General features: G+C 42.8%; 1 protein-coding gene across 3 annotated transcripts in view; it reads left to right on the top strand.

Annotated features, from left to right (window-relative positions):
* LOC144769658 (glucagon receptor-like) overlaps nt 1-17,594 on the top strand; it is a 641,797-nt gene that overhangs the window by 484,736 nt on the left and 139,467 nt on the right. For all 3 annotated transcript variants that reach the window (XM_078653833.1, XM_078653834.1, XM_078653832.1), the window contains exon 9: nt 9,678-9,738. In XM_078653833.1, coding sequence (XP_078509959.1) covers nt 9,678-9,738 — 61 coding nt within the window. The remainder of the gene's footprint in view (nt 1-9,677; nt 9,739-17,594) is intronic.

Below are 17,594 nucleotides of genomic sequence, written 5' to 3'. Positions count from 1 at the left end.
CCGACGGGTTAAAGAAAAGCCTTTATGTACATTGTTTTCATGTCATGATATCACAGGTTTTCCAGGTTGTTTTCTTTCAGGAACTCGCAGCAATGGTGGCTCTCTAGTGATACTACCCCCGGCTGTAATTGTTGAAAATGCTTGCCAACATAGGAACTAACTCCCAATATGACCAATGCATCCCACTCACCAGATCACAGTCCATGTCAAGCCAGTAGTTACTGATGCAATCGAAGCCTTCTCCAAACTACAGCTTCCATGCACAAACCAAAGAAACAGTTAAACTCTTTCCAACCACCCTGAGATCAATATCCCCGGAGCTCAGTCCTGCAAGATTGATGGTTAGAGCTCTGAAGCAAAACCTTTCGAGAAAGAGAATTCATCTTGCCAGTCTGGCAAATCCCCACAACTTCCTCCAAGGATGTGCAAAGAATGTTTCCCTTTTCTTGTCTTAATGTCTGAACCCAAAAATTGCTTTGCTGAAGCTTTTTATCAAAAGGTCCTCTTAAGCCACTGAATAAGGGATAACTTGCCCATGAAAAAATAATTCCAACCCAAAATATAGCTACTTTTCTAGCAAACTGATATAATACAAGTCCTGGATTATGTGGTTTCAATTTGGCCAATTTCTCAGAGAATTTTCATATAAAAGCAACATTGTGGGAGGATTCCTAATCCGAACATGACTTCTCCCAAACATAAGAAACTCCACAGAATCTACTTTTTCCCTCAAAGAGAGCATAGCCATTCCGTATGTTCCCTTGAAAGGAACTAGCTAGCTTTACTGTGGTTCTTTGGAGACAACAAGTCCCAGGCATGCCTCCAAAGTATAGATATATAACAAGGAACAGTGGTTCCTGTGGACAATGCGTGTAATATATGATATTAGTTAGCACAGTGGCAGTATTGATGGGCACAAAGATGTCTGGGAGAGAAAAGAAACCATATACAACAAGACATTTATGAATATTGGCTGGTTATGCAATGCGTAATCAAATTAATCAAAACATTTGCGTGGTGTCCCAAGTGAGCATAGAACCTACAAAAAGGTGACAAATTGTGCCATAAAATAGATTTCAAGAATACAACAAAAACATAACATAAATACTCAGTAGGTAGTCGCAGCCTTCTAAAACAATGGTAGTGGTTCGTTTTTAGATGTGTTGATGGAGTTTCGACCCAACATCAATAGGGGGTCTCTTCAGGACCTAACATGGAGGGACACCTGACATTTTGTGGATTAACTGTCTGGGCGTAAAGTGCACACCACAAGGAAGTGTAGACAGAGAAGGTACTCACATGGGGCCCAGTGAAGGAAAAGGGGGGCAGACAGTCTTTTCGGCATGTATTGAGCCATTGACCGTCTGTGGGGTGGCCCTTGTTTTCCAATACATGTCCAAAGTATAGGTGGAAAAAAATGGAGAAAGTGAAGATTCCACTTGCAAGTGGAGTTGTGCACAATGTTATCCTGACCCTGATGGTCTCATCCTAATATTTGCATCTTTTTTGTATGAAAAAACCTTTTCACTCTATGTTAGAAATTTCACGTCATTTCATTTTATTTTCATCATTTTTCAAAATCAATTGAATTACTCCATTCATTGATGACATGTGAAGGTTTTAACATTTAACTTCTACCCAATGCATTTCGGGTCGAGGTTGACCCTTCCTCGGGGGTCTGTGAGGGAAACAAGGAATTATATGAGCAATACAGCAATTACAACTAGCTATCTCAGTAAGCAGTATATAACTGTTCAATCCATTCATATCAGCGTAAGTATCGAATGATGTATCAGCCAAATTATCAACAAAAATGTCCTAACACGAACATTATACCACATTTAACATTATGTTCGAGTGCATCCATAATGTATCCACTTTTATCAGTGACCTGCCCAAACTTTCAAAACTGAACAGTGAAAAACGATCAAATTATATTAAGTGTACCATGATTAAAAAGAGCGTTTCAATCTTGCTCGCATTGAAATGACCAAAAACTATTTTACCGCGATAAAACCAAGCGTTTCGTTCTTACTCACAGTTAAATGCCAGGAATTACGCGCCGTGTCCGCTCAACCAATCGTTATGCGAGTCACATAACCAAGTCTAATATTACCGGTAAAAGCCTCCGTGATTGGTTCCCATCGCGATCACATGATCGCTATTCAGTTCTATACATTTTGTGCTACTCAACTACGGATACTAGTTAAAAACCACAATAAATGTGATATAACATACCGGCTAACTGGAAAGCGACTGTTTTTATGTGACCTCATGTTTACATAAAATAATTGATGTATAACATTGTAAACAATCAAATACAAAAAATATACAAAGTCAAATATATGCTAAGTGCATGTGGAGAAATAAACACCAAAGCATGATTAGTGTATTTAAACAGTGAAAAAACAGTGAGAAAAATTAACCATTTGGGAAATGTGGCAGCCATCTTGAAATGGGATCATAATACTCTCTTCAGTGTGTTATAAGCAGGAGAATGATAAAGCTTTTTTAACTGTTCATAAAAAGCATGATAGCTCTATCCTGTCATTCAGTCCCTGTGGGTGTAGTCTTCCCAATTTATGAATCCAGAAGTATTCTGATCTTAGTCTTTGTTTATGAGTGTCTTGATCAGATCTGGGTTTGATCACCTCTAGTATAGTGAACCGTAATTGAGCTATGTTATGTCCTGTTTCAGCCCAATGAGTTGCCACTGTTGACTTGACATTTTTCAAACGGATGTTACTTTTATGTTCCGTGATTCTTATTTTAATCTTGCGCTCTGTTTGGCCAATGTATAATTTGCCGCATGGGCATTTGATGCCATAGATCACTCCTTTGGTGTCACAGGTACTTGAATGTAATAAAGGAATATTTTTGCCTGTCATAGGATGTGTAAACATTCTTCCCACAACCACATTGTTGCAATGCATGCAATTCTCACATCTCTGCATCCCTTTATAGGTTGTTTCAGGAACCTCAGGTGTTCGCTTTTTCAGTAATTCTTGCATGTTCTTTGACCGATGATATGCAAAAGTGATCTCTTTGGAAAATAGTGAATGTAAATCAGGTTCATCCGTGATCAAATGCCAATGTTGTCTCATGATGTTCGCAATTTTTGTTGATTGCGTAGAGTGTTTCAGGACACATACTGTGAGTTTAGTATCAGACTTTTCTTTAGGATGTAACAATGTCTCTCTGTTCATGGTTAATACTTTGTTCTTTGATTCTTCAAGCACATTTTTGGGATATCCTCGTATTAGGTACTTTTGGATCTGTTTTTCGAACGTGGTGGCAAGATTCATGGGATCAGATGTTATCCTTTTCTGTCGTATAAACTGAGATAATGGTAAATGTTTTTTAAGGGAATAAGGGTGAAAGCTGGTAAAGTGAAGACAACTGTTTCTATCTGTTTCTTTTGTGAACACCCTCGTGTTGATCTTTCCTTGTTCAATATTTATTAACACATCCAAGAATGGTATTTCATTCTGATCCATTTGGTATGTGAATTTCAGTCTCTCATGTTGTGAATTCAAAGCTCGAATGTTCTCCATAAGTTTTTCTTTTGTGCCACTCCAGATTATAAAGATATCATCGATATATCTTTTAAATGTAATCAAACTTTGTGTCCAGTTTACGTTGTTCAAGATGTGGTCATGTTCAAATTTTGCCATAAAGGTATTCGCGTAGGACGGTGCCCCCGCAAACCCCATGGATGTACCTCTACATTGTCCATAAAATTCCCCTTCCCATTGGAGATAACTGTGTAGTAATGCAAATTGAAGTAGTTCAAGCAAAAACACTTTGTCTGTTCCACTGATCTCATTTTGGAGTAAACACCATTCAATCGCTTCAATGCCCTCATTGTGAGGAATAGACGTGTACAGTGCTGTCACATCAATTGTACAAAGCCATATTCCCTGATTGGATGGAATATCAAGTGACATCAACAAATTCAAAAAGGAAGTGGTATCTTTAATGTAGGTGTCCCATTTCTGTACTAGTGGTTGTAGGAACCAGTCTAGGTATTGACCTAGTGGTTCAGATAATGAGCCACATGCCGACACAATTGGTCTGAATGGAGGTTTTGTTGCATTCTTGTGAATCTTCGGCAACATATAAAATTGAGGCCTCCTTGGATGTTTACAGTTCAAAAATTGATATGTTTTAGTTGATATCCATTTCATTTCTAGAGCTCTGTCCAAAATTGTTTTGAGAGTTGCAGAAAATATGTTAGTTGGATCTTCCTCCAATTTCTGGTATGTGTTGATATCTTGAAGGTGAGCACGTACACTCTCTTTGTAGAATTCTGTGTCCATTATTACGATTGCTCCCCCTTTATCCGCTTTTTGTATGGTTATTTCAGTCATTTCAGTTAAAGATTTTAAAGTTTGCCATTCCTTCCTTGAGAAATTACTTCTGGTCCCACTGTGATAGTTTTCACCCTTATTCCCTTAAAAAACATTTACCATTATCTCAGTTTATACGACAGAAAAGGATAACATCTGATCCCATGAATCTTGCCACCACGTTCGAAAAACAGATCCAAAAGTACCTAATACGAGGATATCCCAAAAATTAGCTTGAAGAATCAAAGAACAAAGTATTAACCATGAACAGAGAGACATTGTTACATCCTAAAGAAAAGTCTGATACTAAACTCACAGTATGTGTCCTGAAACACTCTACGCAATCAACAAAAATTGCGAACATTATGAGACAACATTGGCATTTGATCACGGATGAACCTGATTTACATTCACTATTTTCCAAAGAGATCACTTTTGCATATCATCGGTCAAAGAACATGCAAGAATTACTGAAAAATCGAACACCTGAGGTTCCTGAAACAACCTATAAAGGGATGCAGAGATGTGAGAATTGCATGCATTGCAACAATGTGATTGTGGGAAGAATGTTTACACATCCTATGACAGGCAAAAATATTCCTTTATTACATTCAAGTACCTGTGACACCAAAGGAGTGATCTATGGCATCAAATGCCCATGCGGCAAATTATACATTGGCCAAACAGAGCGCAAGATTAAAATAAGAATCACGGAACATAAAAGTAACATCCGTTTGAAAAATGTCAAGTCAACAGTGGCAACTTATTGGGCTGAAACAGGACATAACATAGCTCAATTACGGTTCACTATACTAGAGGTGATCAAACCCAGATCTGATCAAGACCCTCATAAACAAAGACTAAGATCAGAATACTTCTGGATTCATAAATTGGGAAGTCTACACCCACAGGGACTGAATGACAGGATAGAGCTATCCTGCTTTTTATGAACAGTTAAAAAAGCGTTATCATTCTCCTGCTTATAACACACTGAAGAGAGTATTATGATCCCATTTCAAGATGGCTGCCACATTTCCCAAATGGTTAATTTTTCTCACTGTTTTTTCACTGTTTAAATACACTAATCATGCTTTGGTGTTTATTTCTCCACATGCACTTAGCATATATTTGACTTTGTATATTTTTTGTATTTGATTGTTTACAATGTTATACATCAATTATTTTATGTAAACATGAGGTCACATAAAAACAGTCGCTTTCCAGTTAGCCGGTATGTTATATCACATTTATTGTGGTTTTTAACTAGTATCCGTAGTTGAGTAGCACAAAATGTATAGAACTGAATAGCGATCATGTGATCGCGATGGGAACCAATCACGGAGGCTTTTACCGGTAATATTAGACTTGGTTATGTGACTCGCATAACGATTGGTTGTAGCGGACACGGCGCGTAATTCCTGGCATTTAACTGTGAGTAAGAACGAAACGCTTGGTTTTATCGCGGTAAAATAGTTTTTGGTCATTTCAATGCGAGCAAGATTGAAACGCTCGTTTTAATCATGGTACACTTAATATAATTTGATCGTTTTTCACTGTTCAGTTTAGAAAGTTTTGGCAGGTCACTGATAAAAGTGGATACATTATGGATGCACTCGAACATAATGTTAAATGTGGTATAATGTTCGTGTTAGGACATTTTTGTTGATAATTTGGCTGATACATCATTCGATACTTACGCTGATATGAATGGATTGAACAGTTATATACTGCTTACTGAGATAGCTAGTTGTAATTGCTGTATTGCTCATATAATTCCTTGTTTCCCTCACAGACCCCCGAGGAAGGGTCAACCTCGACCCGAAATGCATTGGGTAGAAGTTAAATGTTAAAACCTTCACATGTCATCAATGAATGGAGTAATTCAATTGATTTTGAAAAATGATGAAAATAAAATGAAATGACGTGAAATTTCTAACAAAGAGTGAAAAAGTTTTTTCATACAAAAAAGATGCAAATATTAGGATGAGACCATCAGGGTCAGGATAACATTGTGCACAACTCCACTTGCAAGTGGAATCTTCACTTTCTCCATTTTTTGACTTATAAAGAATAGTGCTATTAGACAAAGCACTTAAAAGGAGTTAGTAGCACAAAATGAACTTTTGAATTTATGATATAAGAGAATAATTTTGGAGTGCCAGACGAATCATAATAGAGATTTATTCCAAAGTATAGGTGGCTCACCACATGGGGTTTTCATGAATGGGACAACATTGGCATCACAAAACTCGGAGACCTGTTGCTGGGCACAGTGCTCCACTCATCTGACTGTAAGAGGAATACCAGCTCCACAAGAGCCAGTTCTTCTGATATCTCCAAATGCAGTCATGCCATCTAGAAAAGAGTTATCTGAGCTCCCCAAGTTCCTCCATGTAGAAGGGAAATGAATTATGGGTGAATGATTACACACAAAATATTTTCGGTATATCGATTGTTGGTGAACATCACCCTAGACAGGTTGAGGCTGCGATAGGAGGAGGACGTCGGGGTTCGACTGATGAGGAGTTGCAGGAAGTACGAATAGGACCATGAGAAGCAGAGACAGCATGTTAGTTTAGACAGAGACAACTAAATTATCACACCTTTACATTACTATGGGCATATGGCCACATTAGCACACCGCTGTCCTTAAATGTATCAGAGAAAAGGAAGATTTCCTTCCCACTACCTGGTATTGCAACAAAATATATCCCTTCTGCGAAGGTGTAAACACAACACTGGAGGAGGTTCTGGAGTAGGAGAGCCCAAGAGACCCAAACTGACACTACTACACACAGCGATCAAAACTGATTTGAATCATTGTAAACTAGTGATACTGTGAGTAGGACTGCTGGTGGACTACAGAGGCCTTGTCAGGAACTGATGGCAAGAGACACCCCAACGGTGGAAGTATGGAACAAGGGCGTAGACTATAGTACGACTCTAGAGATGCCCAACTACTGAGCTAGAGGATGCTCGCTGAAACATTCCAAAATATCAGAGGATAGGGTTTGCGCCAGTACCAGTGTATCTTATTGGACCAATGTTCTTGCCCAAAGTGTCTGTTCAAAGCAAGAAAGCAGAAGAATATGCCATTGAAATGATGAATGGTTGTTTCTTGACTGAGTTTCTGTGGATTATTATAAGCAAGTTGTCACATATCACATGTATCATAACAAGCAAAGGTTTGTGATACAATACCAAGGGCTAGATGTAGGTAGCTAAATACCGGTCGGTAACAGTCGAAAATCGGTAATTACCCCGTAACCGACCGGTATTTCGCCTTTTCTAATGTAGGAGGCAGGTTTTAAGGATTCAGTAATTTACCGATTCCTTATTTTAAGGAATCTGTAAAATACTGAATCCTTATTTTAAGGAATCTGTAAATTACCGAATCCTTAGAAGCTGTGTAGGAGGCACTCAGTGAGTGCATTTTTGCTTACAGGATTCGTTATTTACCACCAACTACAAGTTGGTGGTAAATACCGAATACCTTTAAAAAAGCAATTTTGTGCTTTTTTAAAAGTGCCATGTGGCAGACATACATGCCCTTATGGCATGTATGTGCATCACATGTGCACACATCCACTATTCAGGGGTGCAACAGGGTGTCAATGTGACACCCTGCCACCCTTGAATATGCTCCCCCTATTACCGATTCGGTATTTACCGATTCGGTATTTACCGAATCAGTAATAGTGAATGGCTTCCCATTCATTCCTATGGGCCTCCAGGAATGGGAAGGTATTCCTTATTACCGATTCGGTAAATACCGAATCGGTAATAACGAATATTACTAAATCGGTAAAATTTACCGATTTGTTACCTACATTCTATTTACTGATTCTTAAATACCGAATCGGTAAAATTCGGTATTTAAGAATCTGTAAATTGTAAATACCTACATCTAGCCCCAAATTTTTAAACCAATAAAATGTTTTATTAAATACAAAGATAGATCACCATAGGGGTTATTAACTATTTTCGGCTAGAGGGGCTAATCCCTTAACCATTCCTCTCCTGAGTACATGGCAGGCTCTAGGGCGGTGCAATCAGTGCCACCGCACCGGGTGCTGACTTGGGGTGCGGAGCGTCATTTTTGCGAGTATATTATCATTTTAAGAGCACCTGCAGCCATGTAACTGGCCTCCGTCAATTTTCAGGCATCAATTAAAATGACAAGATAACTCCGGTGATTAATCCTCTTCGTGAAAAGAGACGGGAGGTTTGTTTAGTGGAAACTTTGACTCATCCTAAAATAGTGCTGAGGTTTAAAATGCTGACTGCTAAGAACGTGTACCACGCAGCTAATAAACTGCATATATGTAAATAGGTCAGTGGGTTACTGCTTCTGTAAGAGCGCTCCTTTTGTTACTTGTGGTTCATAAGTCAAAAGTCTAATATTGAACATTGAGCTATTAATTGTCATCAAAGTGCTGCATGAAAACTGCAATGTATATGTTAGCGCTAAATGTTTTTTTGCCCAGTATTTCCTAACCTTGCCTAAAGGGTTAATTTGGGTAGAAAACAATTCTTATTATTAAAGAGAACTCCTAACAATGGTGTTACGTTTTGAATTCAAAATTTGTGCTTTAAAGAATAAGGACTCTTAAATAGGGCCGGACTGGTAACAGAAACCGGCCCTGGCTAACTGCTCAGCCGCCCCCTCTGGGGTGAAGGGGAGTGCAGCCGAGCAGTTTGCGAGGGCCGGTTTCGACCGATTTTATTACAGGGGGCCGATATTGCTGACCCCCAGTAACAAAAAAGGCCCCCCAGGGGCCCAAAACCGGCCCCCATCCTAGCTCTTAAACTATATTGCCTACCTGTATTGATGACGTGTCACTCCTACATTACACCTTGTAGTCCTGTCTGATGTAACATTTCCTATACATTGATTTACACACATGATTGTCTCTGTGCAATGAGTGTGATGTAAGATGCTCTGACACCTTACACTGGTATGAGTGGTGCTATAAAACTAAACGAATCTGAGGCTCTCGCTCACTCTCTCCATCACATGTTTTTTCACACTCTTTTTGCTTCTTTTAAAGCCCTGTTTTTCTTATTTTCTTTTCTCCTCCATGTGTTCCATGTTTCTGCCTTTTGTTTCTCCCATTTGCTGTCCTTCATTGGGACCAGCTTACTTGGACTACACCATTTTCAGGCAATATAGTGTTGTTTGCGCTTGCTTCTGGTCGACATGTCTTCATTTAATGATCCATTATTGGAAAAGACAGTCAACATTGCCCTTATCCCTAGTGCAAAATTCCTGTGTAGTCTGGCCTGTGGTCTCAGCTTCATAGTTCCCTTTGTTGTTCTGTTTCTTAGGTGCTCCGGTGCTGTTCGTCATACCCTGGGTAGCCGTGAAATACACCTATGAGAACATTCAGTAAGTACCTGGACATGATTGAACTATGTGTGCGCGTGCGCCGGCATGTCCCTCACACTGCTACAGAGTTGAGTCTATACTGTGTGCATGTGAATGTACATGTGTGCTCTTTGTATGTGAGCTGCATGTACAATGTATGTTTCCATGGTGAGCGTTGACATTTGGTGTCAAATCATTCACTTGATTTTTCTTTGTATCCTCTTGTGCTGCACAGCACGGTAAGAGCCTGGTTGAACAAGGCTTATACAGCAAGGAGGCTTGGACAGATATGTGTGTGCTATATCTGCTCTGTGTGTGTTGTTTCGAAACTGTGTGAATTTTAGGTGAACTTTGTGTATTGTGTCAGAGCCGTGAGATGTGGTAGAATTCTGTGTGTTTGTTTACCTTCTGTGTATGAGGATTGTGTGTATGTGCATCTTCTTCATTTCATGGATATATGAATTTAATAAAGTCTGCATAGTTTAAAAAGGTGTGGGAAAAAAATGGTTTGTGGGAAAATTATCCTGCAAAAAAAGAAATTCTTAGAAAACTGTAGATGAATTTGACACAATTTGCAAACTTCAGAAATCGCTAAAGCATGTGTGAATGTTGGCGTACCACTAATACAGAAGCAATTGAAGGAGGATTTAGAACTTGATTTAGAGCTTGGAGAATAGGGGAATCCATCGGAAATTGAGCGGAGTACCCTGCCTGCCAAACCCTTGGTCTGTCTGCCTCATTTAGAGACAGTCTGTCCATCTCATGTAGAGGCAGTCTGTCCACCTCATGTAGAGACAGGCGGGCAATAAGTATTTTGTCGTTGAAGGCCCTGTTGGCTCTGTTGATGGAATACTTGGTCTGACGGCCTGACAGAGGGCCTGACAGAGTAGTGGCTGTCAGAGGAAGGACATTAATCCATCAGCCAGGCAGTGTGTATAGGGCAATCCTGGCTGGGGTGATGCAGTCTCATCTCTTGAATTTGAATTTAAAATTATTTATACAGCGCGCGTACACCAAGCGGTTTCATGGCGCTAAACAGTGCTACAAACCCCGGGACGAAATGGTGCGGGAGACGGGGAGCATTAAGATGGGAAGGCCTGAGTGAATAGAAGGGTTTTAAGGGCTTTGCGGAAGAGGGAATACTGGGGGCAGGATCGCAAGTGAATCGGGAGAGAATTCCAAAAGGCAGGACCCAAGGTCGAGAACTTGGAGCCACCCCATTTTTTGCATTTATAACGGGGGATCACAAGAAGTTGGTGAGTAGATGAGCGCAGTTCTCTGGATGGGGTGTAATCCTGAATGGCTGAGCTGATGAAGGCCGGGGCCAGCCCAGCCCGAACTTTGAACATGATACAGCCCAATTTGAACAGTGCACGTTGCTGTACAGGGAGCCAGTGTAGAGATTTAAGAAGGGGTGTGACGTGGTGGAATTTGGGAAGATTAAAGACTAGCCAGGCCGCCTGGTTCTGAACCATCTGGAGGCGCCTCACGAGGTACTGTGGCATGCCACAGTAAATGGCATTACCATAGTCCAAGCGGGACGTCACCATCGCCAGGAGGATGAGTTTGAGGGCGGAAGGGGAAAAGAACCGGAAAACTTTCCGAATGGTTCGGAGGGAAAGAAAGGCTGAGGATACCACCGTGCTGACTTGGGAATGGAGGGAAAGTTGATCGTTGATTTTGAAGCCAAGAGTTTTAACAGAGGGAGAGGGGGTAGGGGGGGAACCTAAGGAGGGGGGCCAAAAGAGAGGAGACCAAGGACTGGAGCAACCACCTGTCAACACCAGTTCCGTTTTATCGGGATTGAGTTTCAGGTGGTTGTGGTTCATCCAGTCCTGAATGAAGGTCATAACTGAATGAAAATTAGATATTGAGGCAGGGGATGATGATAATGAAAAAATGAGCTGGAGGTCATCCGCATAGTTGAACACGGAGACCTCACGCTGCTGTAAAGCAAAAATAAGAGGGGCAATGTATAAATTAAATAACAATGGAGAAAGGGAGGATCCTTGAGGGACCCCATACTGTACTGACCGGAAGTCGGCAGAATAATCCCCCAATCGAACAGCTTGGGATCGACCGCTCAGGAAGGAGGACAGCCAGACCAAGGTCGCACCCCCGATGCCCGCCGCTCCGACACGGGAAAGTAAGATGGTATGATCCACCGTGTCGAAGGCGGCGGAGAGATCGAGGAGGACCAGGGCCTGGGCTGACTAGTGTCCATTCCTTCCCTGAGGTTATCCAAGACTGATAGCACCACGGACTCCGTGGAATAGGCGGGTCGGAAGCCGGCCTGCCTGGGGGCCAAGACACAGTTCGTTTCCACAAAGGAGCTCAAAGTTTTTACTACGTGACGTTCCAGTATCTTGGCCAGGAAAGGGAGGAGTGAGATGGGGCGATAATTAGCTGAAACCGACGGATCAGCGCCGGATTTTTATAGAATGGGTAGGATCACCGCTGATTTGAGTGAGGGATGACAATGCCCTGGGACAGTGAACTATTTAGAAACGTGAGGGGGGGTAGGGGACAGGAAGAGTAGATCTGTTTGAGGATGTGAGCGGGACAGGGATCCAAGGGGGAGCCAGACTTAACCAAGGGACGGAGGGAAAGAAAAGTGTCCCTGGAAAGAGGCGGAATAACATCCAAGCGCGATGTTGCTGGAGGGCAGTGAGGATTGATAAAAGAGGGGGACGGGCTGGGAATGTTAGTTCTGATAATGCTCATTTTATCCAGAAAAAAAGAATTGAGGTAGTCACAGAGAAGCTGTGAGGGAGAGGGTTTGAGCGTGGACCTGTCCGAGTATGCAAGCTCCTGAACTATGGAAAAAATTTCTCTGGGCTGATTTTCGGCAGACTGAATTTTTGAAGAGAAATATACCTTCTTAGTTTCCAAAATGGAATTCTTATAACGGGCCGCAAGAGTGATATAGTGAATTCTCGAATTTGGGCAGGAGTCCCTCCGCCAAATGCGCTCCGCTCGACGAAGATTAAGTTTTTGCGTCTTCAAGTCGTCATTAAACCAACGGTTAGCATCCTTTGCGCGCTTAGATGATATGCGCTTTAGGGGGGCGACTTGGTCACAGCCGGCTCGCAACCATTCATTGATTGTTGCCGCTTGATCAAGGGATGACAATCCTGCGAGGACCGGGCTGGACGCGGAGAGCGAGGCAGACAAGGAAGCTACATCAACACGATTCTAGGATCGCGCCCAAGTATTTTTGACTGGCGGGGGCTTGGGGACAAAAAAGAAGGAAAGGGAAAATGAGATAAGGAAATGATCGGACCAGGTGCAGGGGGATATGGAAACTGAGGAGACTGGGCACTCTCGGTGCCAAATTTGGTCAAGGGTATGGCCCTGACTGTGAGGGGGGACCTGAACCGCGGAGGTGAAATTAAGAGAGCTGAGCGACTCTGAGAACTCCTTGGAGACGGTACACTCCGCGGGATCGGAGGGCCAGAAATTAAAGTCCCCAAGAACGACAATGGACGAATGGTTACCTGCCAAGGTAGCCAACAAGTCTTGGAAACTGGGAAGAAATGATTGTGGGGGGGATGGTGGACGATAGATAAGAACACAGGTAAGAGGGAGGGTGAAGGTAAGTGAGCGGGCCACTAGGCAGTCTGAAGAGCCTAGGGGGAGTGAAACTAGAGGTTGGAACGTGATTTCCCTCCGAGCAATCAAGGCAACCCCCCCTCCATGCTTTCCGGGAGGGCGATCAGCTCGAAGAGCGTAATAAGAAGGGGGAAGCATCGCCAATAAGGAAGGGAGGGAACTGTCAGTATACCAGGTCTCGGTAAGGAATAGGAGGTCAGGTTTGTGCGAGTCTAGTAACGTGAAAAGTTCGTGCTGATGCTTCACAGCCGATCTAGTATTAAGATACATTGCGGAGATAGACACGCAAGAAGAACTAGTAGGGAAAGATGTGGTAGGGGCGCTGGGCGAAGGCAGAGATGAGGGCCGGGAGTCGGAAAAAACATGAGAAGTGGAAAGGCCAAGCCTAGAGACTCGAGATAATACCGAGTCATCTAGAGGCCAGGGGCCTTGAAGTCCGGTCAACTGCACAGAGGAATATTGAAGGGGTGAGGCAGAGTGGCCGGCCCCTGGTCCCGGTCGGTCGCGGACAGGCGCAGACTCGGCGCGCAAACGTCGCGCCCGCTGCGCTCGTCCGCTGGGCTTCCTAGGAAAGCACATGATATGAAGCCGAGAGGACCAGGGGAGGTGGGCGTGGCCTCCGAAGGGGGCGTGGCCTGCGGGCGAGGCGAAGCGCTGGAGGAAGCTTCCTGCGCCAGGTCACCAACAGCGGTAAATCCGCTGTGAAATGCGATCAAGTTTCAGGGTAAGTGAAGTTAAAAACACAGATTAAGTGAACAACAAATTAAAAAAAAAAAGCGAGCAATCTCCCGGCTGTTTTGCCTCAGGAGTGTAACACCATAATGGCGGCGCTTGCGATCAGCGTCCCTATATGATGTGGGGTGGGCGTGGCCTCCGAAGGGGGCGTGGCCTGCGGGCGAGGCGAAGCGCTGGGGGAAGCTTCCTGCGCCAGGTCACCAACAGCGCTAAATCCGCTGTGAAATGCGATCAAGTTTCAGGGTAAGTGAAGTTAAAAACACAGATTAAGTGAACAACAAATTTTTTTAAAAAGCGAGCAATCTCCCGGCTGTTTTGCCTCAGGAGTGTAACACCATAATGGCGGCGCTTGCGATCAGCGTCCCTATATGATGTGGGGTGGGCCTGGCCTCCAAAGGGGGCTTGGCCTGCGGGCGAGGCGAAGCGCTGGGGGAAGCTTCCTGCGCCAGGTCACCAACAGCGCTAAATCCGCTGTGAAATGCGATCAAGTTTCAGGGTAAGTGAAGTTAAAAACACAAATTAAGTGAACAACACATTTTTTTAAAAAGCGAGCAATCTCCCGGCTGTTTTGCCTCAGGAGTGTAACACCATCTCTTCATGCTTAAAATGATGTTGCAGTTTGTTCTTAGTCTGAGATGGAAGTCATCCATAAACCCCATTGCAATAGTTGAGACGGGACATTGCTTAAGTGAGGACCAATACAATCCATTGCGGCAGGGCAGGCGTGTGTCCTGATCCCTTGCAGGAGCTGCACATGGTCAAATGCACTTCCTGTGACCTGACTTGGAGTATAAGGAAAGTGTCAAATCGAATGGAACCGTTGTTTCTGTTTGAGTGTTAAGAGGGGTCCCATCGGTTTTAGATGACCTGACACCATCTAGATTGTCCCCTGTTCATAACAGACGTTCACTAGGAGGTTGCTGAGGTCCACCATGGGTTGGCGTGGCCTGGTGTATCAGAATTATATTTTCTACTGTGGAAAAGTTCAAAATATGGCTTTGCATTCAATAACCCGGAGAGTCATTATGAGTAGTTAAAGGCACAATAAGAGTGACTACTTGATACACTTGAATCTGTAAATGGATTTTAACAATATGTGAGGTTATTGTGAGTTTCTGAATTTATGGACTGAATTTTCTGGGAGTCTGGCCAATAGTTATTGTGCCCCATCAGGGGACAGACTTACGGCACCATGATACAGTTTTAAGTTGTGCCAACGATAATCAGTGGAAAACAAATTTACTTTAATAATACATTCTATAGGGCTACGAATGTAAAGTCTTGAACTCATGTCTTTGTGAAATCATTAGAACGTTTGAGTCCTGAAGAAGACACCTCTCATCTTGAGTAGGGTGAAATGACAATCAGTGCTTTTTCCATGTTGTTAACTTTTGGAACTAATTACAAAAATATTTCAAAGGACCATGCCATTGGAATAGAAAGTGTGGGTTCTAATGTACACAATAACATGATGACCATTATAGTATTTTTTAACACTAGTATCTCTTGTTCCACTGTTGGAACAAGGGAAATGAATGTGTTTTAGTGAAAATGTAAGTTTGTACATTTATGTTACTTCTGCCCTTCTTCTTAAATATTTTGTATAAATTATATATATATTTCTCCAAAAGTTCATTCTGACTTACGTCATGTGGCTTTTGATAATATATTGAACAAATATATTTTTGCAACGTACTTAACGGGATGAATTTTGAAGAAAAAATGTTTTTAAGCATAGACACATTTGAGTCTAGAGTAGGTTGAAAGAAAGATGGGGCGGGCATACATTCCGAAGGAATGTATGGAATGACTGATTTGGTGTGGTAAAAAAATAGAATCAAATTAAGGAGATATAAATGTTCTGCATATTGAGTTTCAAACAACACGCCCCAGGGGTCTCCTGACATTCAGACAAATTAGATGAAAGCAAAACTATAGTGGATCCAGCTTCGAACTAGACAATCTTCAGCCTGCCCATGTCCCCAGTGGATGTACTGTTTCAGATGGGTCTTGGGTACGCGTTTCCGTTTAACAATGGGGATTAATTCACGATGGCAATTGGTGGAATTTAACGTCAATTATTAAAGGGAATGATGGATAATGTACCTGTTTTTTTTTTGTACTTTTATTTATACACAGCCTTATATTTTATTGGACTGTGGTGTGTATTACCATTTTTGGCACGTGTTTTTGTGCCCTTTGTTTCTAAGATATATTTGTTCAATCGGTATAGTGGCTATGAATCTTGTGGGTGAAATGATGAAAAAGGATGCAGGATGTACTTTAGGGAATTTTATTTGCACAGGGAGAAACATATTTTTGTGGAACTGTAATGCTGGTATTTTTAAGATCTTGCTCAATGAAATAAATATAGCTGTTTGTGGATGTCCGATTGAGACCTCTGCTGAGCCCTGTGCAAATGCACTTTATGCGTGATAAAGGTGACATTCGAGATGAGTACGTGACTTCTTGTGTGCACACTATCTGTTAGATCCAGAGAGTCAGAGACCTGATGGGAGGTGTACATTCCATGTGCACATCAGTAGATTGTGTAGATGCACCCTGCGTGCATGCAGAGTGTACCAATGGAGGGGGAGGGGGAGGGGAGTTTGTGCAGCAGGGTTCTTGCGGACATTCTCTCTTATCTGAAACGCAACCAGAGAAGCTTGCGGGTCACTATTGCTCGGGCCCCGGAGGCGAGCACCTCTAAGCACCAGCCTGGTTCTGATGGAGTGGTTTGTCACAAGAGTGTGACACGTCAGACGCATCTGTACAAACTTACGCAGCAGTTTGTTACTTGACTGTGTTTCTTCAGCGCCTGCTTGATTCCCCTATTGGTGATTCGCACACCCTAAGGAACACCCTCGCGTGGCACCCTTGTCGCACCCTTGCGTTCCTCCGACTCCTCAGTGGCCGCTCCCGCCTGAGCAGTTAGTGCAAGAGGTCTTGAACCGGATGCCGAATGGTTGGGTTTTATTGAAACTTGGGGTTCTTCAGGGCATAGTTTTGTGGGCTCCCCTGGCTTTCCATTGAACCTTTTTGCGGATACAGCCATTGCTTTAAATGGGCCGGTACTCACCGGTACGACCAGTACCGACACTTCTTAAATTTATCACTCCGAGTACCGGCACTTCTCTACTGCCTTGGAGAGTACCGGTACTGATGACAAGGTAGGCTCAGTGGCGGTGAGTGCTGGTGAGCAGGAGTGGAACGTGTCTGGCAGTAAAGGCGCGGCTTCTGTTTCCCCATCTGAGCCCCAGCTGAGCAATTCAGCAGGGCTCATCTGAATAATGTCTGGTGTTCACCATCACACTGTGCTTGACCCAGCAGGGGCGAGATTCATTTTACCTGCTAGTGTGCATGTGTGATTTTCAAAGCACAGTACTTCAGGTAGTGAAAAGTCCATGCAGGGTAATACTTTAAACATAGACAATTTATCAGGGGCAATGGCGGATTCTCACACTACCCGTACTTTCTCTGGATCGGAGGGTGAATGCCCAGACAAGGCAATCAAAGAGGCCCCTGGAGCG

Source organism: Lissotriton helveticus, chromosome 7 (assembly GCF_964261635.1).
Source record: "Lissotriton helveticus chromosome 7, aLisHel1.1, whole genome shotgun sequence".
NCBI classification, from domain to species: domain Eukaryota; kingdom Metazoa; phylum Chordata; class Amphibia; order Caudata; family Salamandridae; genus Lissotriton; species Lissotriton helveticus.
Note: the sequence above shows the minus strand (reverse complement) of the source record. Positions and strands in the feature narration are given on the sequence as shown.